Source organism: Harmonia axyridis, chromosome 3, assembly GCF_914767665.1.
Source record: "Harmonia axyridis chromosome 3, icHarAxyr1.1, whole genome shotgun sequence".
Classification (NCBI taxonomy): Eukaryota; Metazoa; Arthropoda; class Insecta; order Coleoptera; family Coccinellidae; genus Harmonia; species Harmonia axyridis.
Window position 1 is genome coordinate 59991154 of NC_059503.1, and position 24091 is coordinate 60015244.

Consider the following 24091-nt stretch of genomic DNA (forward strand, 5'->3'; position numbering starts at 1 on the left):
AGTTGGAGAGTCATTACTCCGATCAACTAGAGACGTGAATGATCATCTACTTATCTATGTGAATGATGATAACACAGATTGAAGTTTGAGAAATATGTTGTTCAATCTGCCCCAAAGCCCACCCACTAGCTGCGCTCGTGAAACGAAACATCTTACAGAAAAATGTTTTGAATAAAAGTTTGATGGTTTTAAGGGGAAGTCCATTAATGCCAGAATCCCCTTCATTTAATTCCCCATTGTGGAGGGTGCGGGGGTCAACTTTGGAATTTCAAATAAGAACCCCTGTTTGTATTGCAGATTCGTATTCTTATCTACGGCAAAAAATACAAAATTTTCCATGGTTTCTTATTTCTTTGGTTAGAGAGGTATTTCCCGTACTCTTCAATAATAGCACTAAACTGCCTCCTAGTATTTTTTTGAGTAAATATGAAATTAGATCGCAATAATCACACTCAAGTTTTCTGTTTTAGATATTCCTCAAAAGCGACATCTCTATTGTTCATATTGAATATTACTGGGGTCATATTATGATACTTTGATACTTATAAGATTCAACCGGAACTTCGAGAACAAATTCCACTCAGCTCAATTAAATAGCAATACTGCAATTATACTATTGCATCCAATATGAACAAATAAAATCACGCAAATTAAAATGATCTTCAAAATCTTTATTGACAGGAGCGCCACCTATATGTCATGATTTATTCGATCATCTTGAGATTTGCACGATTTTGGGGAAGGGATATAAATTTAGTTGTGCGCCATGTTGTAGGAAGTGTTGTTTTACTGTCAAATGATTGAAAATTTGCAATTTTAATATTAAAAATGGATGAAACGAAAGTGATTTATCATATAGATGACGAAGAAACACCATATTTAGTGAAAATACCAATATCACCAGAGAAAGTGACCTTAGCAGATTTCAAAAATGTGTTGAATAGGCCGAACTACAAATTTTTCTTCAAGTCAATGGACGATGATTTTGGGTGAGAGCAGACAAGTTATGAAGCTTGTTCATTCTGTAAACATTGTTCTGTATCAATCAAATGAAATTTTCTAGTTGTGTCTACTTAAAAAGACATTCACAATGTGATCTTGTATAGTATAAACAATAACAATAGTACTTGACATCTCATGAATTTATATGGAATTTTTTAGGGTTGTGAAGGAAGAAATTGTTGATGATACCGCACATTTACCATGTTTCAATGGTAGAGTTGTTAGTTGGGTGAGCTATTCCCTTCTTGTATGAAGTACAATATTAATAATAAGGAAAAACCAACCATATGATTGGTGACTAAGAGCCAAATGGTTTTCTTCATAATTTGTATTTCTAGTTGGTTTCGGCTGAAGGTTCAAATCAATCAGATGGGGGATCACAATGTACTGATAGTATCACACATCAGTCACCTGAACAAAGACTGCCTCAACCCGCACCTGACTGCACAGATACAGAAAGTATAATAAGCTCAAGACAGGGTAGAAGACATCACAAATATTCGTCCAGAATCAATGGACATCTTCCTAGGTAAGTTTATTTTTAAATTACCAAAATAAGAATTAAATGAGTTCATGATAATGATGGGATGGTCGTAAATTAATTCATTTTGTTACTTAATATTTAGTGAAAAGTGATTAACTGGTCAATTCAGAAGAATTAAATTCTGAAGTAACTAGATTTCATATTCTAATTTTCTAATAGAAACTCATTATTTCAATTACATTATTTCCGCCTCTGAAAATATAAACATGTGACAGGTATTTGCAGTTGAAATGAGGATATTGACATATAAAACTGTCGTATCCTTCAAAATAATTCAGGTGTCACATCTGTCTTGTAATATAAATATTCTGTGATGTCCAGTTACTACTATCAAAATAAATCATCAATCAATCCACACTTATCGGATTGAAACAGAAGTTGGAACTTTGAACCATTCAAAAATGTCTTCTTCCTGATTTATTATGAACAGTATCTACAGGAGAACAGAAAAATGATAATTTATTCATTTGACAGTTAGTAGTTACTGGAAATTGCAAACTATGTAGATGCAAAAACATGGAGGATTACTGTTGAGGGGTTACATTGGACCCCGACGTTAGGGACTTTTGTGTTTCCATTAGAACTATTCTTACCACTAAACCATGTACAGCGTGCCTTCCGGTTTTAAAGTTTTAATGAATTCCAGAATCTGGGATGGCTCCTCAATCTTACTTATGTTTTGTTTAAAGTATTTTTTGCGTTGGCTTGCAATAGTGGCGCAGCCCTCTCAGAATCTGTACTCCTGAATTTCTGATAATCGTAATCTCATTAGATGCTTCCTGAGGCAGTAATGCCCTGTAAGGAAGTTTGTGAGGATATGTAGTATGTTCTTATTGAGATCCAATTACATTAGCCAAATTAAAGTTGCAAAGGTACTTTTTGGAGTGGTCCACCCCTGTAAGATTCCGCTAGAGCATTTCTCTTTCAGTTTCCTCAAAATTATTTTTCATAGAAGCATTTTCCTATGCAGAAAGGTTCCGAGATAGTAAAAGAAGTTCATTCGCCTTGTCAGGCAAGTGTTTTGGCTTCTTTAATTCCCGAGTGACTAGGAACCCAGATTAAAAAGACCTTAGTTTTTAAACTAATTGATTAATTTTACCTCAGCGCTCCCATATCAACTTCAAATCAATGACAATGGGTACATGCACCATTTCTGGCAAGTGTATTGGTTGTGTCTTCGTTTCCTTTTTTTCCAAGCAACGAGAAACCCAAACTAAAAAAACTTCAGTATTCTTGTCTGAATCATTAATTCTCCTTCGGCACTCACTTATATCAGTTTTGAATCGTGCATGAAAAGCAACTTGACTATCAGAATGGATTGTTATGTCATATTTCTGGTGGTCTTTTTTTATGTTTGTTCCCACATATTTTCCGGTTGCAAGTATTTCTACCTGAAAGGCACTTGAACAGGATCATTTCTTAAAAACCCATAGTGAAGCACATACAGTAAGGATCTCAGTCTGAAATGCACTGTATTTATTGAACTATTTAATTATTTGCTGGCTGGCATGTTTCCACTTGTCACTTGTGTCACTTTCAAAGTCATGCTAAAAAATATTCATTATTTGAATTGTAATAAAAGTTACATAAAAAGACAAAGCAGACATTGTATATGTAAGAATTTGAAATATTACAATCTGAGATCTCTATACATTTCCATTTTATTATTAGCATAAAATGAATTCAAACCAAACCCTTGCTTATCCCAACTTTTCATAGCATGTGACAACTGTTATGATTCCCTTTCTGCTGTAGAACCAGTAATATTACATCCACTTCTGGCGATTTGTTGAATATTCTTTTGAAAATCATTAGTGAAAAGAACTGAAGCTGCTCTACCTCTTTCTCTCCTGGTAACCACTCTCTTGAGTTTGGTCAAGAGAAAATTTTCCAAACGAGAAATAATTTCTTGAAACTTTTAATGTTTTTTTTTTTTAGTATGGCCACAATTTCCTCTCATATCAACTTTCTGCTAAAAATATTAAAAATGTAGAAGTTATTCGAAGAAAATGAGTAATTGCCAAATTTTGTAAATTTCCAATCGTCTCGCCCAATAAAATTTTTTTTACTTCAAAGGTACAATACCAATGTCATTTCGATTGAGAGCTGACATTTTCCTATTCTATGGGACAGAGGGAAAAGTGTTGCTATGAAAAATAAATGAGTTTCCCACAACCACATATTCATATGCAATTTTTATTCGAAAAAGTTACTTTAAATGTAAAATTGGATAGTTTTGCATTCTACAAATAAAAAAACAATCCATTATAAATGTAAATCAAACCCAGAGATGAACATCGACATTATTATGTATATAACACATACTTTTAAAACTTTTGAAAAATAGCATATTTTATATTCCCACATAAAATTGTTAACTATTCTTCATTTGGATGTCCTTTTTCTTTGCCATTCTGTACATGAACTGAAGTTTCCTTATGAATTTCGATATTTTCTATTTCAGAGTATACGAGACTGCCTCTATTGTAAGTTCTGATTTAGAAACCACTAGTTTTCAATCTGAAACGACTGGTAGGCACACAGCCCTATCAGAATGTTCAAGTGTGAGTCGTTTACATGTCGCTGGACGAAAAAGACCTCAAAGAAGAAGAAAGCAGAGATTACAGGTAAAGTTATTTTAAATATATACAGGGTAGTCCAACGAAAACTTTACACCGCTATTGGAAAAGTTGTTCATCTTCGAATCAGAAATTTACGGGACCGATTATATTGACTTATTGCTGTATGTTATATGTATAAATAAAATTATTCAATCAAATTTCAGGCTATGTCAAGGACAAGTTCCTATTCAAGCATAACAGATTCGACAATGTCTCTCAACATAATTACTGTAACATTGAATATGGACACTGTAAATTTCTTGGGTATATCTATAGTGGGACAAAGTAATAAAGGGGGTGATGGTGGTATATATGTGGGATCTATAATGAAAGGGTAAGTTGATATTTATTTTTTCTATCCGTTTTGAAGACCATTTTCTTCAATTTTTAGAGGTGCTGTAGCTTTAGACGGTAGGATAGAACCTGGTGATATGATATTGCAAGTGAACGATGTAAATTTTGAAAACATGTCGAATGATGAAGCTGTTAGAGTGTTAAGGGAGGTAGTGCAGAAACCAGGGTGAGTTAATGCAAATATAAAACAAAATTAAAAAGCATTGTATGAAGTCAAAAGTTCCTGACAAACATCGAAACCATTTGTTTCACCATTTTACGATTGATTTTCAGGTTTAAATTCGATTGAATGGATATTTTTTCAATTATCAATAAAAAAATCGATCAGAAGAGAATTAATTGAATTTCATACATTTTCAGGCCCATAAAATTAGTAGTAGCAAAGTGTTGGGATCCCAACCCTAAAGGGTACTTCACCATTCCCAGGACAGAACCAGTCAGACCCATAGATCCTGGTATGAAAATTCAAGTTGAAATAAGAATGATTGACTTCTAAATATTGATTTTTGGTTAGGTGCGTGGGTTGCTCATACCGCAGCTGTTCGAGGCGATCCAGTTGTACGGCCCCCAAGTAGTTCAACAGTTTCAAGTGCATCAATCACAAGTACAATACCAGCGAATGAACGTGAGTGTCTTCTTGGTCCTGGTATGTATGCACCTGCTCTTTATTGCACCTATTTTTGTTCGAGTATTATCAGCTTTGGTTATGTTGTTGTGGAATGGAAAAATATGTATTACCATTCGGTCAGTGCTGCTTTCGCGTTTTTTATAAAAACAAAGATACTACAAACAAATTTGATCCTGCTGTTACAGTTTCTGTGCTAACGGTTATTTTAAAATTTTGCGGAATATATAAAATAGTCAAAACAGGTACTTCGGATAATTTTCCTTAGAATCCAGATGCACACTCAGTTTTTTCCTCAGAGTAATAAACATAGATAGCGGAAGCATATGTCATTTTCAGTAGGCAAAATTTTTCCCCAACATAAACTATCAAATTTGACATGAAGCGCGTGGAAATGAAAACATATCAGTATTAGGATATTTCACTCAATTCGCGAGTTTCTCCACAAAGAACGCACTTCTTATGTCCCAAAGTGAATCAACGTTTCATATTAACTCAAAATATATTGAAATAAACACCTAAATATATCAGAAAACAAACTTCAAGTGCGTCAAACGACGTGAAACAACCGATGACACTAGGAGAGCAAAACTTGTCAAACCTTGGATTTCAGCAGGTAGATACAGAAAATAATAAATATTCAAATTTACATATTTGATCGGAAATCACCCAAATAAATATATTTCATTCAATATAACATACATTCATAACGATATAAGTAAAATTGTGAATTTGAAAATAAATCATAATCCGACAACATAATCTAACCATGTTGGGGATACGTAAAAATTCAGTATACTCCTTATATCTAAGTTTATTACTCTATGTTTTTTTCCGAATGTTGCCCTTATTTCAATAGAAAACCCTAGATATTTTTATTTCATTTTGTTCTATCCATTGAGAGCACAATCTATATCGATTGTCTCAAATGAGGCAATATATTATATGTGTATGTATTTCACTACTTTTTTCTTTTTCGCTTAAGGGTGACCATGGTGTGGCAAATAATCATGTTTTTTTAATTTATTTTATAATCATAGAATACTCAAGAGGAATGTCAAAAAAATTACCCAATAATTCCAGTACGACTAAGATGTCTAAAATACTGGTGTGTTCAGGATTAGATTCTGGATAATTCTGGCAACTCGTTCGACATGGGTCATTTTTCTTACTTAAAGTGGCGCTAAATAAAGAATTGATCAATCAACGGCATCATTTTAAAATTCGGTTCATCAAAAGTTGATAGACTTTTGATTTAACCTCAAAACGACATTGACAGAAAAACTACGTGAGCGCCATAAGAAACGATGCAGAAAGTTCTTCAATAGTGAATGAGCACACCAGTGTTTTAGACATCTTAGGTATGACTGATCGGACATAACCAAGATTTTGCTAGTAAATATAAATCAATAAAAGCTTTATGCAATATTTCGTGTTTACCGCCTCATCATAATCATTCAAGATTCAAGCAGAATACTGTAAAGCTTGGTTTATATTAGTATAATTAGTAGAGTTCACTAGCATAATAGAAGAAGAAACTAGTAGGAAAAAAATGCGTAAGAGGATTAGGAGACGTGTAAAACATTGGGATAATTTTTTTTTTTTAAGAGAATTCAGGCTTTGAAAGACCTAGAAGAATATAAATAAATTTATTATTTTGTTTTAATTCGGCAATACCAATATTTTCCTTTGTCATATATTTTAAAGTTAGGACTGCTGATATTCCATATACATTCATAATCCATGTACACTTCCATTAATTTCTTAGTTTCATTTTCTGCTCACTTCATTTTAATTAATACATAAAATTGGAAGTTGTACGTTTAATTAAAAAAATGGCAGATACACACAATCAGCTAGAAAGACACACTATCCTCTGCTAAAACCAAACTTGTGTTGTTTACATTGGTATAGTCATCAAACAAACCAGTAGAGTAAGATTGTGGAAGTGAGTACCATTCCACAAGTGTCATCCACTGTCACACTAGTACAACCTGTTGACATTATTCTAGTAGAAAATAATATGCACTCTACTACTCATTATACCAATGTAAAACAGGCTTAAAGGATGAGGAAAGTATGGACGTAAAGTCAGGAGATTTTCAGCGCTTTTTTATTCATTCGCCAATTGGACCAATAAATAACTGTGGTGTCCAAGGACTCTCGAATCATCAAGAGCCACTTAGCTCCTACATTACGTCAGTACTTTCCTTGTTTTTTCCTATTCAATCATTGCTGGTTGCATGCTTCAGAGGTATTCAATTTGTGAAATAATTCAAGCTTTGAGGAATTTAAAAAATGCCTCTGATCTTTAAAAACAGTAAAAATATCTAGGTTTTTTTTTATAGATTTAGAAGAACCACTATACATACACTCTCCAATGGCTCAAGTGGTACAAGCCATGCAACGTCCAGACAGTGGTTTAGAAATACGCGATCGAATGTGGCTCAAGATAACTATTCCGAACGCCTTCATCGGAACTGACATGATCGATTGGCTGTTGACGCATATCGAGGGTTTCCATGAGAGGCGGGACGCTAGAAAGTATGCCTCGCATCTGCTGAAAGCTGGCTTCATCAGGCACACCGTTAATAAGATCACATTTTCGGAACAGGTAAATAATGAGTAAATAAATGAGTTTTGTTGAAGATTTACTGATCTGATTGAACTAATAGAATAGCCATCATTTTAAGGTTTGTTTTAACATTACGGTAATCGATTCTTAACTATTGAAAATGAAAAATTCAAGGATTTTCATATACACTGCGCAAAAAAATTAACGCACATTCTGAAAATCTCAATTTTAATGAAAGTTAACTCTACATTGACTTTATAACTTATTTTTTATGTTCTCTCGGGAAGGTTTTGAACGAAACAAGACACATTAAATGGAAGAAAAATTCAGGATTTCACCAAATCTTATTTGAAAGAAGAGAAATAAACAATTTTTAAAATACTGGAATGCTGATAAGTGATTTAATACTTGGTATTTCCACCCCTTGCGTTAATTACAGCTCGGCAACGACGGTTCATACTCAAAATGAGTGATCTTAAAATGTTCTGATCTAATCCTTCCCAGATTTCTCCGAGTTGGATTCCTAAGTCATTAAGAGTAGCTGGATGATTTTCTGAACTTTTCAGCCTTCTATTGAGGTTGTCCCAAACCTGCTTAATCGGATTGAGATATGGACTTCTTGCTGGCCATTCCATTCGAGAGACTTCAACCTCTTCAAGGTACTCCTGAACAATGCGCGCACGATGGGATCTGGCATTATCGTCCATAAAAATGAAATTTTCACCATGTATGGGGCAAATGGCACTACATGCTCTTCAAGAATGTTCCTTATATACCTATCAGCATTCATAGCTCCATTATCAACGACCACTAGGTCTGTGCGAACAGTCAAAGATATTCCACCCCATACCATAATCGATCCTCCCCCGAAACCAGTAGTTTTCAGGAAATTGCAATGAGCATATCTTTCATGTGGACGTCTGTATACAAGGGAACGTCGATCACAATGGTAGAGGCAGAATCTAGACTCATCTGTGAAGAGAACTCTTTCCCAATCAATCTCTTCCCAATGGATTGCTCTCTCGCAAAATCCAAACGCGCCCTTCGATGGGCTGGGGTAAGAGCTGGACCTCTTGCCGCGACACGAAGCCTTAAATCATATTCTCTGAGGCGATTTCTTATTGTCTGAGTGCTAATTTGCACCCCATGAGTTTGCTCAAGCTGATTTTGAAGGTGGCGATCGGTTGCAAACCGTTCTCTCAACGAAGAAACTCTGAAGTAACGTTCTTGAATGGCAGTTGTTACCCGTGGTCTACCCTGTCTTGGTCTTCGGACATTCATACCTGTCTCCCTGAATCGCTGCAACATTTTGGACACACTTGTATGGGAAACTCCAAACCTTTCTGCAATTCTTGTGTATGTCCACCCATCTTCTCACAAAACTACCGCTTGGCACATTCCTCTTGGGTCAAATTGCGTGTTTCGCGTTGCATAGCGATCGAGTGTAGAAAATCAAACGAAAGAAAATCTATTGATCACTAGAATTGATCGAGAACAACTGATTTCAGAATGGAGCCAATACATTCAAAACATGATAATCTCATCTTTTTTATTCCTGCTGGGAAAAAACATCTGTATTGAAGAAAGACGTTGAAAGTGGATAACATATGCATGCATAATTCTGATAAAAATAATTATCATTGAGAACACCTTCAGTTGTAGAATAAATTTGAGATTTCCATAATGTGCGTTAATTTTTTTGCGCAGTGTAGTTAGTTTTACATTGAATTATCAGAACTGAAAGGAATTTTTTAATGAATAATCATTTTCTTAAATATTTTTTTTTATTGAGATTACAATTTTTTTTGCACATTTGTTTCTTATAGTGCTACTATATCTTTGGTGATCTATGTCAAGCAATGTCCAACCTTAAAATACAAGACAACGATTCGGTGGGACCTCTACCCAATGTGCCGAACTATATGCCATACAGCGGAACATATAATCCATTGGAATATATGCCGATGCCATTTTATACTGCTAGTGAAAACACTGTTTACGGCTACAACAGGGAGGAGTCAGTTTTGAGTGGAAGCGGTAAGCATAAATTATCAGATATTTTTGTAGTTTTTTTAATTTTTATTAATTCTTTTTAATCTAAATGTTCAGCAATAGAAAAATCAAATCATACCGAAAGTGAAACGATTTCTTTTTTCATGGTTCAACCAATTAACCGCTTTGTCAGAAAGATAGGAACGGGGAACTTTTCAACTATCATTTTCTTCACTACTGAATGTGAAGAAGGAACGATTCTCATACTCTATTCTAATATTTCTATGATTAGAACGGAAAGAAAGACGGGAATAACATTTAATGAAGGATTTGGCTTGAATTAAAACTAAATGAAAGCCGATCCAAAGAAAGTAATAAAATTTCCAAAACCTGAAATCATTCAAATTATTAATTGATTGAATAATAAAGATATAATTTCTTCAATTGTTTTCAATTTCAATATTCATACTAATTTTTTTTGTATATTTCATTTTAACGATACATGCAAAACGAAATAAAAATACGGATTGAATAAATTGAAGATTCAGTAAAAATTGTTATGGTTCTTCGTCGGAATTGGCTTACGTTAATCTAAAACAAGTTTTGGAGATTTTTATTTATAATAACAGAATATTTTATTGTTTTTTTTTTTTTAAAAACCTGATGAACATTGAACACAAAACCTGGCAGCTGTTCTTCATCATTCAAACAAATAGGTGTCTTGAAAATTGTTCCACCTATACTTTTTCAGATGTAATGTTGACTGACATTTTCATGAGCCTTATTCCCTATTTTCTCTATTTGTTATATATATATTACTCTTAAGAATTATAACCACGATGGCAAACTGTTGCCATCAAAATTAAGGACTTTGAAACTTCGTTGATGTTAGCAACCTTATAGGTATCAACAAGCAGCTGAAATCTGGCCTCGTTTACATCAATGCATTTCTTCGAATGAAGAAAATGGTCTTTTCTTTCTCCTATTGTAAAATGCAGCCAATGAATGCATGAAAGCCAACTAAGCCGCTCTAAACGAAAGTGTAGAACGAAATTGTCTTTATAATTTTGAGATAAAAGGCAGAATTGTCCATAATTCTGAGATGCAAGTTTACCTATTTCACATTATGATTCATTTCGAATCAGCCATCAGCGAGTCAATATGGCACCGTCTAGTACATAAGACATAAGTACATAAGAAGGATTAGGTCGTCTGCTGACATGTTGGAACCCGCCTATTTGTCTTCCTATTCGAATATTATATGTATAATAATAAATTGTTTCTTTGCTAAAGTTTCGAATTTTTTCAAAACACTGAGTGTTTACCATTGAAATTTTAATGGAACAAAATTGTATGCCTTAGCTTTAAAACGGAAGAAATGCTACTATCACGTTTTAAACGTCAATTTTGACAGTGGGGATAGCGAATCCCCATTTCACCACGACAAGTTTTTTTGATCTCTGGCTCATAGACATTAACATTATGAATAACTATACAAATTCCAAAGTTTTTTGAAATCAAACACAAAATTCAAAGCGTGAGAATATTTTGATAACAAATGTTGATTTTATAAAAAATTTGTAAAAATTCACATTCTGGCAACGATACTGGAAATAGTTTTATGACGTCATCTCACCGCTGAGATGATTATAGTATAAGTTCATATGAATTATTTGCTGATGTTAATAATTGGTTTTTCCTCATCAATATTGAAATTCAGTAGTTCTACTAATATACGTAAGATTATAATGTAAAGGGTATTTTTTTTTAGAGCTTTAGAACTTTAAATTTCAATAAAACAACGATGGATTATTCGGTTGACGTGAATTTTATTTATCCGCAAGATAATCTTGTGGCATTACATTTTAAATATGATTTCTAGCATATGACCGCCACGGCTGGCTCGGATGTAGTCCGATCAGGACGTTCAATTTTCGATGACTTTTTCCAGCATTCCAGCAAAAATTTACATATATCGGCAATAACACGGCGAATGTTGTCTGCCAAATGGTCAAGGGTTTGTGGCTTATCCGCATAGACCAATGACTTCACATAGCCCCACAGAAAGTAGTCTAGCGGTGTTAAATCACAAGATCTTGGAGGCCAATTCACAGGTCCAAAACGTGAAATTAAGCGGTCACCAAACGTGTCTTTCAATAAATCGATTGTGGCACGAGCTTTGTGACATGTTGCGCCGTCTTGTTGGAACCACAGCTCCTGGGTATCATGGTTGTTCAATTCAGGAATGAAAAAGTCATGGCTCTATACCGATCACCATTGACTATAACGTTCTAGCCATCATCATTTTTGAAGAAGTACGGACCAATGATTCCACCAGCCCATAAAGCGCACCAGTCAGTTTTTCTGGATGTAACGGTGTTTCGACATACACTTGAAGATTAGCTTCACTCCAAATGCGGCAATTTTGTTTGTTGACGTAGCCATTCAACCAGAAGTGCGCTTCATCGCTAAACAAAATTAGCTTATGAAAATCGGGAACAACGGCACATTATTTTCGAAATAAAATTGCACTACTTGCAAGCGTTGTTCAGGCGTGAGTCTATTCATGATGAATTTCCAAACCAAACTGAGAATAAATCACTTGACAGCTGTGAAATCGGTCTCCATCTTGAACAGTAATGCCAACTTAAAGTTATATACCTCGAAAAAAAACACCCGATATAACAAAAATACTATATTTGAAGTGACATTTAATAGTAGTAATATCTTCAGTAGTAAAAATTAATCCATGGAATTCTAAACATAACCTCCTAGTACAGTCCGTAGTCTTACCAGGAATCTTCAAAACCAATCGACTAATATCTAATACGATAGTTTCAGACAACACACAATGGTCGTCAGATGATAACAATTCAATCAAGAAATGTTGATCGAGAAATTTCAGTCAAGATTCTGTTAATATTTATTGATTCACTATATCTGCAGGGGGATCGTCGAACGGTTCCGACCCTCTCAAGGACGCCGCTGCGGGCCACAGCAGCGGCACAGACAGTGATATAACCTCGCTTGGGCCCAGGAACAATCCACCGTTACCCTCCGGAAACGGCAACGGCAGTTCAAACGGTTCCGACCAGAGCAGCGGAACAGCCGTTGCTACCCAATCGAAGGATATAGCTGGTAGTAGACAATCTTTTAAAATTGCAATGGGTAACCCCTGCGAGATGTTTGTTGATGTGATGTAGTTAGGTTTTGTAGTATACGCAATGGAGTTGAAAGGTTTTTCTTTCTCACTAGATGCATTAAAAAAAGGAAGATTTTTGGTTGGTTTATGTGTGTTGCGCCTTCCTTGAACGGAAGAAGTAGATGAGCATGCTGATGTGTTACGGTCTAACAGCTGTGATTACGATTAATAGAATTACAAAGATTCTACTGGATTACATATTTTAGTTCATTCAATTTTATATGTTGAAGAATTGTTTTTTTTTATTGTTATCCTTAACTGGAACTTTTATTCCTTATTTTTGAATATGAAGAAAAAACTAATGAATCAACTGAAACTTATTGATTTTTTCAAGTTTGCTAGATTTTATTGATGAATATATTTTAATCACTGAGGCTGATCACCACTTTCCACATAAAATTTTAAAAGCAAGTAAACATACAGGATGTCCCGTGAAGACAAACCGTGGGAGAATATAGATCAAAGGATAACCCACCTGCTATGACAAAATTCCCATTATAAAAGTCTTACCGTTTTCGAGATATTTTGTTTTTTTTTTTGAAAATAATGAATTTTTGCCCCTTTCAATAGTTTTGCCCTTACGGTTGGTACAATTTTACATCTTTTTGGTTAATTTTTTCAGTAAAATATTGCTGAAGAATGATTTCAACGTTTACATTAAAAACATCCTCTGAACATTTTAAAGAGGGGCTATGAGAAATATTTTTATTGGAAATTTTGGTAGTGGATTATTTTGTTCATGAAGTTTAGCCCATCGTAGTGGAACCAAAATGTACCGAGCTACTGCTGCACATTACACCAATAAATTGTCTATTTTATAGTGATTTCGAAAAAGGTATCACACAAGTCATTTGGTATTCAAAGAAAAAAGATATGGCTGTTTTTATCCAAATGAGTACGTTTCTGACAAAATCAAGTTTGTCTATTCTGTTATGTCTTCGATATTGCATTACTTAGTGAACAATGGCAATTGTTTACGTGCGAAAATATTACTCGCATAATTATTCACCTCAACGAAATTCAATTTTGCGAAAACATCATGCAGATCCAGATTTTTTCAATAAGATCATTTGGAGCGAAGAGTCTCCCTGTACCAAGGATGGGTACATGAAGACCTAAATCCGTTGAGGTGAATAATTATGCGAGTAATATTTTCGCACGTAAACAATTGCCATTGTTCACTAAGTAATTCAATATCGAAGATTTCTTAACAGAATTGACAAACTTGATTTTGTCAGAAACGTACCCATTTGGATAAAAACAGCCATATCTTTTTTCTTTGAATAACAAATGACTTGTGTGATACCTCTTTGAAATCATTATAAAATAGACAATTTATTGGTGTAATGTGCAGCAGTAGCTCGGTACATTTTTTTTCCACTACGATGGCCTAAACTTCATGAACAAAATAATCCACTACCAAAATTTCCAATAAAAATATTTCTCATAGCCCCCCTTTAAAATTTTCGGAGGATGTTTTTAATGTAAACGTTATAGTCATTCTTCAGCAATATTTTACTGAAAAAAAATTAACCAAAAAGATGTAAAATTGTACCAACCGTAAGGACAAAACTATTGAAAGGGGCAAAAATCATTATTTAAAAAAAAAAAAAATATCTCGAAAACGGTAAGACTTTTATAATGGGAATTTTGTCATAGCGGGTGGTTTATCCTTTGATCTACATTCTCCCTCGGTCTTTACGGGACACCCTGTATACTGGATTACACATTTTAGTTCATTCAATTTTATATGTTGAAGAATTGTTTTTTTTTATTATTATCCTTAACTGGAACTTTTATTCCTTATTTTTGAATATGAAGAAAAAACTAATGAATCAACTGAAACTTATTATTTTTTTTAAGTTTGCTAGATTTTATTGATTGATTTATTGATTTTTTTTATTTTAATCACTGAGGCTGATCACCACTCTCAACATAAAATTTTAAAAACAAATAAACATATAAATATTTTAGTTTTCAAGATTCTTCTTATCACATCCAAATAATTCCAACATTTAAAAAAAATCAATTCAATATTTTAATGTTATATTCCTTTATCACATGTGTCGATTGAAAGAATTTCATTTTTGAGTAGGTTTTAATATTTTAAAAATTCTTTGATTATTTCTTTGCGTTTTTTGTATGTAAAAAATATATCTTTTAAATTTAAATAAGAAAAAAACCATTCAGCTCCACTTTTAATGTTGTGCATTGTATGTCTTTGCCATGTCCATTTTTTACACTAGTTGGTCAGAAGCACGAATAATAGTTGTTTTTATTTTATTTAAAGATCAGATCAATTATTTTATGACTCAATTTCACTTTTTATCTTTAACACAAATTTTCCATTTCTGTTTGTATATAGTGTATTTATTGTTTCAAATTCATTTTGGAAGTTATTCCTAAACGTACATGTAATTATTTATTTAACTGTTTCTCCATAACTGAAAAAAATCACAAAAAAATTTTTACTTGAAATGTGTAAATAATAATTTCAATTTCCAAACAGAAAAATATGCAAAAAACAGATATTCAAATTGTTTTGTATAGATAACTTTTATGTTGCATTGTGTAAGGTGCATGATTTTTTAAGCAGCATGATAACAATAAAAATTATATGTACATAGTTTGGTTTTTTATTTGCTATTATTGATTTTCATATCATTTTGGTTTTCATTTCACCTTATATTGATTTTTTCACTAACTCATGTTTTATTTCAGTTTTAAGTTACCTCTAAGTGCAATATTTACCAAAAAGTGTTGCGATTTTTTTGAAAAGATTTTTTGGAGGTAAGTTTTTGTGTTTATTTTTTTATCCATTTCAAGTCATCATTATTTGAGTACCAGTCACCTGAGTTCTTCAATAATTTGAAACAGTTTTTACTTCAGACTTATTACAATTATACTCACAATTTTGACAAAATGCAACTATTATGTTAATGCTTTTTATATTTATTTATCGAATGCGGCTTACAGGCTTGTTAGAAATATATTCAATTTAAGCATTAGCAGAAAATTGAAATTATTTTTCCTTACAGAGGAAAATACAAGTGGGACAGAAGAAAATACTCAAAGTTTTCCTTTCAATCGGAATTCTCTTATTCTTCAAAAAGAACTTGATGTAACAGGATACCAATCTGTAGATATATATTTGTGTTCAGAGAAATTTTGAAAGGAAATTTAAAAATTCCAGTGCAGAACAGGCAATATTTGCATGTAGCAAGTGGATATTTAGTAATCTAGAGCTCTAGATTAACTTCAATATTGTATAATTTGTATACATTATTATTATACTCTCATAGATTTTAGGGAATTTTTTTTTCTATATTGTAGGAATTTTTAGGATCCTACGGAAACAGTATACAAATAATTTTTTGTTTGCTCTTGTTAAAATAATCATTCACTTATTGAATTAAGTTTGTCTGGTCGCATGGTGATAAAACATCTTAAATACCTAACCTATCAGAGTAATTAGAGTCGAAAATCCCTCACTAAAAGAATAATAGGAATATCTCTCAAATAAGCTAAAATCTTCTTGTCAATTGATAAATATTTTTCAGTTTTTAGATTTCATGACCTAGAGTAACCAGTAAAGAAACACATCGATAAAAATAATTCATATTAAATTCGTCAAAAATATATGAGTGGATCAATGAAATGTGATCCACAATGAACATATTAATAAATAACTGATAGAAAATCAATATTCAGCTTCCTTTAGTTATTCTTCACCCAAAAATTTTATCCGGATTCTCCTAGGACTCTGAGACCTCTAAGAAGCTTAGAGCTTGTATGAGAATGTATGTATGAATTTGTCTTAGCTACATATTAATTATTTAATTTCATCATCATCCACAGCATAAGCCAAAACAATTTTAGAATGAAGTAAATAATAATGATTCATTCAAGTATTATTTTAATGGAATAATTTTCATTTATAATTTGTAAATTAACTTCTTTTGTTATAATTCAGAATATAATTTTCCAAAATGATCATTTTTATTGAACGTATTTTTAGTACAATAAGTATTCAATAATGTAAATAACTTCAGTTTTTTGGAATCTAATGAATCAGAGATATTCATGTAGTTCCATTATGTTCCATTAAAAATTTCTACAAAACAGTAAATTTTTCATTTAAAGAAATCGTTACCTAGGTTCCAATATTGTCTTTCTGCTTGTTTCATTGTTTGTTCCAAATAACTTCATAGTCTTCATTGCAGAAAGCATCAAATTTTGAGACTTTGATCCTTGAAAGTTATCCAAATTCTCCTAGAACTGATGGAATTCAAAATAAATCATGGAATTGAACGGTTCTTGTTATATTTACTAATTTTTTTTTTTTGAGTATCAATACTTCGTTTCCAAAATAGTATGAAGTAAAAACTGTATAATTTTTTCTTCAATTGTCTTTTCTATTCCATATTAATGAATTGTTTTTTTAGATCGTGCAGGATAAATGGGATATAAATTTAACCAGAACTATATGGAAAAAGTGTAATATAACTTTCAATAATCTTTTTAAGTACTTATTGTGAGTTTCTATCACCATTTGAAACCCAAGTTTTTCATAACAGGGAATGTTATTATCAGCAGACTTCTTTTGTATAGTTAATTTTATAAGTTGATATTCATGAATATGTTGTGAAGTTATAATTGATATTATATTTGTCAACAATAATTATATTTTGTTGTGATTATTTACAATTTTTAACTTTTTATAGTATATTGTATTAGATGTTTTAAAACCATTTGTTGAAATTATTTATTTTGAGATGTATTCATTTTTCTAAATCATCGAAATAAGTTATAACTTCCTATTCCATGAAAAAATGTATACAAATATAATTCAGCATATAGATATACATTTCAATGGGATTTAACCTTTTTTTATTCACTGCCATTATTTAGGTGCTTCTAAGTGTAATTGTGTATTTTTTCTGACTTTTTCAGTATAAAATATTCTTTGTATTTTTTTATCGCCTCATTTTCAAAAAACATAAACCATAAGATAGACTAGTATTTTGTTTAGGCAAATAGAATATATCAACGCAATAATTTAGTAACCATAGAGCAGATGAGATGTTTCAAATATTTCTCGAAACAATATATCCCACAAATTAGTTTCAAAACTTTTCTCAAGTTACAAATTGATGGTTACAGGTTCAGGAAGTTTAATTGTTTAATTAGTGTTGGTGATTTCAAGAATTATTTCAATACAACAATTAATTGATATTTGAAACTAAGTTTTGGGACAAGGACAAATTAAATTATTTTTACATGTTGTAAATGATGCACACATATTCGTTCTATGTTAAATAATATCAAGAAACCCAATTGATAAAAAAATTTTATTCTTGAATACAAAGCATTCTTGTAAAGTTGTACACAGGGTAGTTTTTTTTGGCATAATTATTTTATTTTTCATATTTTTGGACATACAGGGAATATATAACCTTAATATCTTTTGTGTGACTGAAGACAAATGTTATAATATATATATTAAATCATACTCAAATAAAAATTTATGTGAAGTTGATATTTTTTTCAAAATGTTAATATTTAACAAATGGGTAGTTAATTAATATAGATACTCATTTAGACAGTTTTTAGGTTGGAAAAACGAAAACTTATTTTCAGAAAATATTATTGTTGAGTGGCCCAGGTTCCAAAAGTCTAAGAACGCAACAAAATATGGAATAATTATTATTTTATCAAAGGTACTAAAGATTTCTTCTGCTGGCCTATTCATTATTAGAAATATTTAGTCGGAGTACCATTGGTTGATAAAAAAATTCACAAATCTTCTGAGAAAAGTTTATTATTCTCCATTAAATCAAATACATCAATTTCTTCTTCAAAAACAAGCCCACATGAGCACATTACATATGAAAAATAAAAATATAACAATAAGTATAAACATTCAATAAATTTTTGACAATCCAACAACCTTAGAGAAAAAAATGATGATATTGAATATTACATATACAATTTTGAACACTTCACTTCTGATTATAAAATTTTTTTGAAACGACGGTAAAATGGAATGTTTTAACCCTTATATTTTGGCTTTGGTGCTATTAGGCCTTTTATCATGTCAAATGTGTTTCCATCAGGTTGTACAACACAAATTTCACCGTTTTCTTGTCTAACTTTCAAGAAACCAAAGTCATCTATTCCTATTATAGTTGCATTTTGTGTAAGTTCATCTTCTGTTTGTATTGTTATTTTGGAATCCCTATAAAAGAATTGATTCAATGTATGTACTATAAAAAAAGAAGTGCCGACTTATTTCATGCATTAAATCAATAACAAGGCTAATGTAAGTGTTTTATTTGATGCTTGATGAATTTTTACAACTTATATCAATATGCAATTCGAGTTCTTTAGATTTGATATTCCGAAGTTTAAAAATCCTTTAATGCATATAAAATTCCAAAGCTAGAGGATCAAAATTTTTTTGTGGACCTACCAACAACTATACTTCTCTAACAGCACCTCAATAAAAAGATGATTTTTACTTACATATGAATCCAATGTTTATAATAAAGATCAAAGAAGACTTCGACATTATCATTTTGAATCACATCATATAAATTTTCAATCTCATTAAATACCATGGCAAAATATTTTTCTTGGGATAAGGGTTTTAGTGCCGTATTATTCTCTTTATTGTATTCCATTATGTAGTTATTTAAACACATGGTCGGCTCATTGTTGTTCAAATTTATACCACAACCTAGGAAAGAAAAATATTGGTTGACTTAGTCTCTAAAACATTTGTGTTCTTCCCTTACCTATATTTAAAACTGACATCTTATTTCCAGTAGTAGAATTTACTATAAGACCACCAATTTTTACGGATTTACGTATATAAATATCATTAGGCCATTTTATACCAATATCTAATCCCTGAAAAAGTTGAAGTCATAATGACCGTCTGTGGACAAAATCTTGTATGGACCTTCTAACATAAAGGATTTTTCAATGAGAGGTTTCATTTTGAATAGCCTGCTATCTAGGCAACTTTTGAAGCTGTCATATTTTGACAAGTAAAAACTACGCCATTACTAAGAATGGAACAAGAACGCTTCAACAACGTATTGAAATTGTTAGAATTTATACAAAAATTTGGCATCCATTAATTTCTCCTAAAATATACTCTTTTTTTATCAAAATGAAACCTATTATTGGAAAACCCTTTATAAAACATCCCCTCTAACATATTTCTATTACTGTTTCTTATGCACTTCAATAAGAGTTTTCATACTAACTTCATAACCCGGATTTTTCTTAATTGCTTCAACGATAGCTACAATAACCATATGTTGGACAATTGTTAACATTCTTCCTAAGGGAGAACTGAGTGGGATATGTAGTTGCAAAGAAAAACAAGCGCTTCCAACTGGACTCAACCAAGTGTTATTAGAACGCCCTGTGAATTAAATACAAATGAGGTACCTAATTAACTCAGGTTACTTTATATTTTTTTTATATATATTTTTTTTTCCTTTATTTCTGTCTATCTAGGCAACACTATAATTCTTTCAACTTACCAATACCTGAAGTTTGTTGCCTAGGAATTACAACTAAACCATGCCTTATTGTTTTGCTCAATAGATACTGAGAACTCATCAGAACATCAGCGTATATAACTAACCTTCCAATGCATTCGGTAGATAGAGTCTAAAAAGATATGAGAATGTCAACAACAAAAAGTACAAATGTTTCAAGATTCAATACATAATTAATATTCATGAAATTTTGACCAAAATTCATAAACTTTATCTTTTGAAGGATGTCTGCAATAGTTTCGAAACGAACCCACATTTTGAGAGGTTCCAGCCGTTACTAATTAATAGGTAGTGATCATGGTTAGGTTAGGTTATACCTTCTTTGCTTTTACTCCTAAAAATTGTTGATATAAAATTTTTGGCATAAAAGTATATGCTTGTTTTAATCACGAATCCAAATTTCCAAAGGTTGAGATTCAAACACAATAATTTTGTCTTCTTTTTTCGAAAGAATACTCACTGAAAAATATTCCACCGTAGAAAATAAAGAAGGACATGCATACACCATAATAGGTAATCTTGTTGCTGTTGCAATGCCTGGATCAACGTTTTTTTCACAAAATACCATAGTGATATGTCCACAATCTATTGTTTTATTTTTTACTTCTTGGCACTGATTAAGTAGTTCCATTTTGAGCTGAAAAAATTCTATTGCATCAAGCTGTTGTAACTAGTTTTAAATTATTACATCATGTCTTCCTAAGAAATAAGCAGGGGTATAAGTTATTTGGGTTGATGTCTTTGTACAATCGATGTCCAAGCGATTCCTCAATATGTCGGTGAGTATTTCCAGTCGTGCTTGGTTACTATCTTTCAAAGCAGTGAATTTACTCTCATCTCCTTCGTATTGAAGGGGATCTATTTCCAGATGAACCTGAAAAATTATTGCTTTAAATTTTTTCCCATAAAAACAAGTCTCTTAGATTATTTTTTATTTTGTTTGATTTTATTTATAATGAATTTCCATCTATAGGGTGTTTTTTTTCGAAGTATATAACTTCTAGTTGACATTACTGTTCAAGATGGCGACCGATTTGAAAGATGTTAAGTGATTTATTCTCAGTTTGGTTTGGCAATTCATCATGGATAGACTCACGCCTGAACCACACTTGCAAATAGTGCAATTTTATTTCGAAAATAATGGTTCTGTGCGGAATACGTATCTCGCACTACGTCCATTTTATTTTGTTTAGCGATGAAGCGCACTTCTGGTTGAGTGGCTACGTCAACAAACAAAACTGCCGCATTTGGAGTGAAGCTAATCCTCAAGTGTATGTCGAAACACAGTTACATCCAGAAAAACTGACCGTTTGCTGCGCTTTATGGGCTGGTGGAATCATTGGTCCGTACTTCTTCAAAAACGATGATGGCCAGAACGTTACAGTCAATGGTGATCGGTATAGAGCCATGATTACTAACTTTTTTATTCCCGAATTGAACAACCATGATGTCCAGGAGCTGTGGTTCCAACAAGACGGCGCAACATGTCACACAGCTCGTGCCACAATCAATTTATTGAAAGACACTTTTGGTGACCTCCTAATTTCACTTTTTGGACCTGTGAATTGGCCTCCAAGACCTTGTGATTTAACACTGCTAGACTACTTTCTGTGGGGCTATGTAAAGTCATTGGTCTATCCCGGATAAGCCACAAACCCTTGACCATTTGGAAGACAACATTCGCCGTGTTATTGCCGATATACGGACACTAATGTTGGAAAAAGTCATCGAAAATTGGACGTCCAGATTGGACTACATCCGAGCCAGCCGTGGCGGTCATATGCCAGAAATTTGAGAAATTATATTTAAAATATAATGCCACAAGATTATCTTGCGGATAAATAAAATTCATGTCAATCAAATAATCCATCGTTGTTTTATTGCAATTTAGAATTCTATATTCTAAAAAAAACACTCTTCAGTAAGGGCTGAATACATGAAATGAATATTTTCTCAAAAACAAATAATTTTCATTGAAAATTCTATAAATTTTGATTGGGTATAAAAAAATTTGAATATAAACAATTATATTCTATAATGCGGAGTTTGAACTGAAGATTGAAGTATAATTACTTCAAGAATGTATAGAACTAAACAGAATCGTGGTGTGCTACCCAATGAGTAAGACACATTTTCTTCAGCTTATTTTTTTTGGATTTTAAACATAATTGAGATCGAGTTTGTTCAACACCAAACAAATAAGTATTAGTTTTTATTACCTATTTCTATTTCTGTTTGAAAAAGGACTCATGAAAAATTTTGAATTGTTGGTATCTGCAACCCCATTATTAAATTTGTTATTTCAATTATTTATCCAATCAGGAATAATATTCAATTCTGGTAGAATTCTTCAGTCGCACTTTTCAATAAAAATAATGAACAACTGCCTATTTTAAATGAGTAAAGTGCGAATTACCTGAGAAAAGATAGCCCTTCCTCTGGATCCTTTTACATTTGCCAACAGCAAACTAGGTGTTTGCCATGTTTCTTCAGTACCTAACACTTGTACTTGAAGAGTGTATTTCTCACCATTATGTTGAATTTCTGCAATGGATGGTGTTCTAGGAGCTATAGGACTGGATCCATTACTATCAAAAAAAGTGAGTTATTGTATATTAGACTTGTATTGATTAACATGTGCAGTGATATAAGTTAAACAATTTTTGGAAAGACAGTAAAAGTACTAAGTTAATTTACAAATTTATCCTATACGTGAGAGGAAGAAAAAGTTCTTGATCAATATTGTTTTGGAAAGACAAAAAGAAATTAGTTATTCACATAATTGAATGTCACATACAGTCGAATCTTCTTCGCTATTATTTTTATTTTATATACAGGGTTTTCCAATAGGAGTTTTCATTTTGATATTAAAAAAAAAAAGAGTACAATATTTTGAGAAAATTCAATGGATATTTATTTCTTTTTGAAGAGGGAGGAGAGTTTTCCATAAAAAAATTAATTTTGTAATTGTTTATCACCTGTGATTATTAGATTCAATGGAACCTTGAGAAAACTGTTTTTTGGCAGGAGAAGCTTGATAACAGAATATATGATGCATCATCTTCACCCTTTTCCATTCTCCATAAGAAAATCTAACTAATTCATGTTCTCTGACCTAAAATTAAAAAACATGAACAAAAACATAATTTACTTGGAATATCTGATGAGTATCTGAATACCAGTTGAAATAGAAGAATATTAGTTCCTTTACCGAACATCATTGTAACCAAATATATGAAGTTTCTTCCTTCCTTATTTAGCCAAACAATACGCCTCTTTGCCATGCATGGTAAATTACTCATTCCACAATTTCAAATGGTTTTGTAAAAAAGGAATTTCAGGTAATGACCAAACTGAATAACTGGTGCTACTTACTTCAGCTGTCGAAAAAACTGTTAGTAAACTATTGAGTAGATCGCTGCATAAGCAAAGAAGTTGACCGCCATGAACTAAATAATGAAGAAGATGAGAAGTTATATCGGGAGTTGTTGCACCACAAATAACAACTAAAGAAGTAGAATCACACCAAACAGGATATGCTGAGATATTCGTAGGAAGATCATAGACAATATACCTGAGAAAAATATTCAATATTGAATAAT

The 24091-nt window shown here is 32.1% G+C and overlaps 2 protein-coding genes across 11 annotated transcripts in view; one reads left to right on the forward strand and one right to left on the reverse strand.

The window, feature by feature from the left end:
- Positions 1–725: 725 nt before the first annotated feature.
- LOC123675587 (segment polarity protein dishevelled homolog DVL-3) lies at positions 726–17403 on the forward strand. 6 transcript variants are annotated; one of them, XR_006746787.1, is made up of 13 exons: positions 726–989; positions 1162–1231; positions 1341–1531; positions 4011–4173; positions 4332–4501; positions 4559–4687; positions 4882–4976; positions 5036–5167; positions 7495–7760; positions 9548–9758; positions 12660–12851; positions 15637–15705; positions 17361–17403. XR_006746787.1 is itself a non-coding variant. In XM_045610972.1 (12 exons), exons 1-12 carry the CDS (start codon positions 829–831, stop codon positions 16085–16087), a joined length of 1914 nt encoding a protein of 637 aa, XP_045466928.1. In that variant the 5' UTR covers positions 731–828; the 3' UTR covers positions 16088–16221. The 6 variants fall into 6 exon arrangements, 3 of the variants coding, with proteins under 3 accessions (XP_045466928.1, XP_045466929.1, XP_045466930.1); XR_006746789.1 differs by having other exon boundaries at positions 732–989; positions 5036–5146; XR_006746788.1 differs by lacking the exon at positions 17361–17403 and adding an exon at positions 15954–16095 and having other exon boundaries at positions 732–989.
- A 1315-nt stretch (positions 17404–18718) lies between these two features.
- Positions 18719–24091, reverse strand: part of LOC123675586 — a 75139-nt gene continuing 69766 nt past the window's right edge. For all 5 annotated transcript variants that reach the window (XM_045610967.1, XM_045610968.1, XM_045610969.1 and 2 more), the window contains 10 exons: positions 23865–24063; positions 23468–23604; positions 22906–23077; positions 21178–21363; positions 20950–21126; positions 20472–20601; positions 20190–20350; positions 19713–19827; positions 19441–19654; positions 18719–19153 (listed from right to left, as the gene is read on the reverse strand). In XM_045610967.1, coding sequence (XP_045466923.1) covers positions 18967–19153; positions 19441–19654; positions 19713–19827; positions 20190–20350; positions 20472–20601; positions 20950–21126; positions 21178–21363; positions 22906–23077; positions 23468–23604; positions 23865–24063 — 1678 coding nt within the window. In that variant the 3' untranslated portion in view covers positions 18719–18966. The remainder of the gene's footprint in view (positions 19154–19440; positions 19655–19712; positions 19828–20189; positions 20351–20471; positions 20602–20949; positions 21127–21177; positions 21364–22905; positions 23078–23467; positions 23605–23864; positions 24064–24091) is intronic.

Coding starts and splice junctions, on each gene's coding strand:
- LOC123675587 (XM_045610972.1), top strand. CDS start 829: ATGGATGAAACGAAAGTGATTTATCATATAGATGACGAAGAAACACCA. Junction 990..1,161: donor TCAATGGACGATGATTTTGG/GTGAGAGCAGAC, acceptor GGAATTTTTTAG/GGTTGTGAAGGAAGAAATTG. Junction 5,168..7,494: donor TGAGTGTCTTCTTGGTCCTG/GTATGTATGCAC, acceptor TTTTTTTTATAG/ATTTAGAAGAACCACTATAC.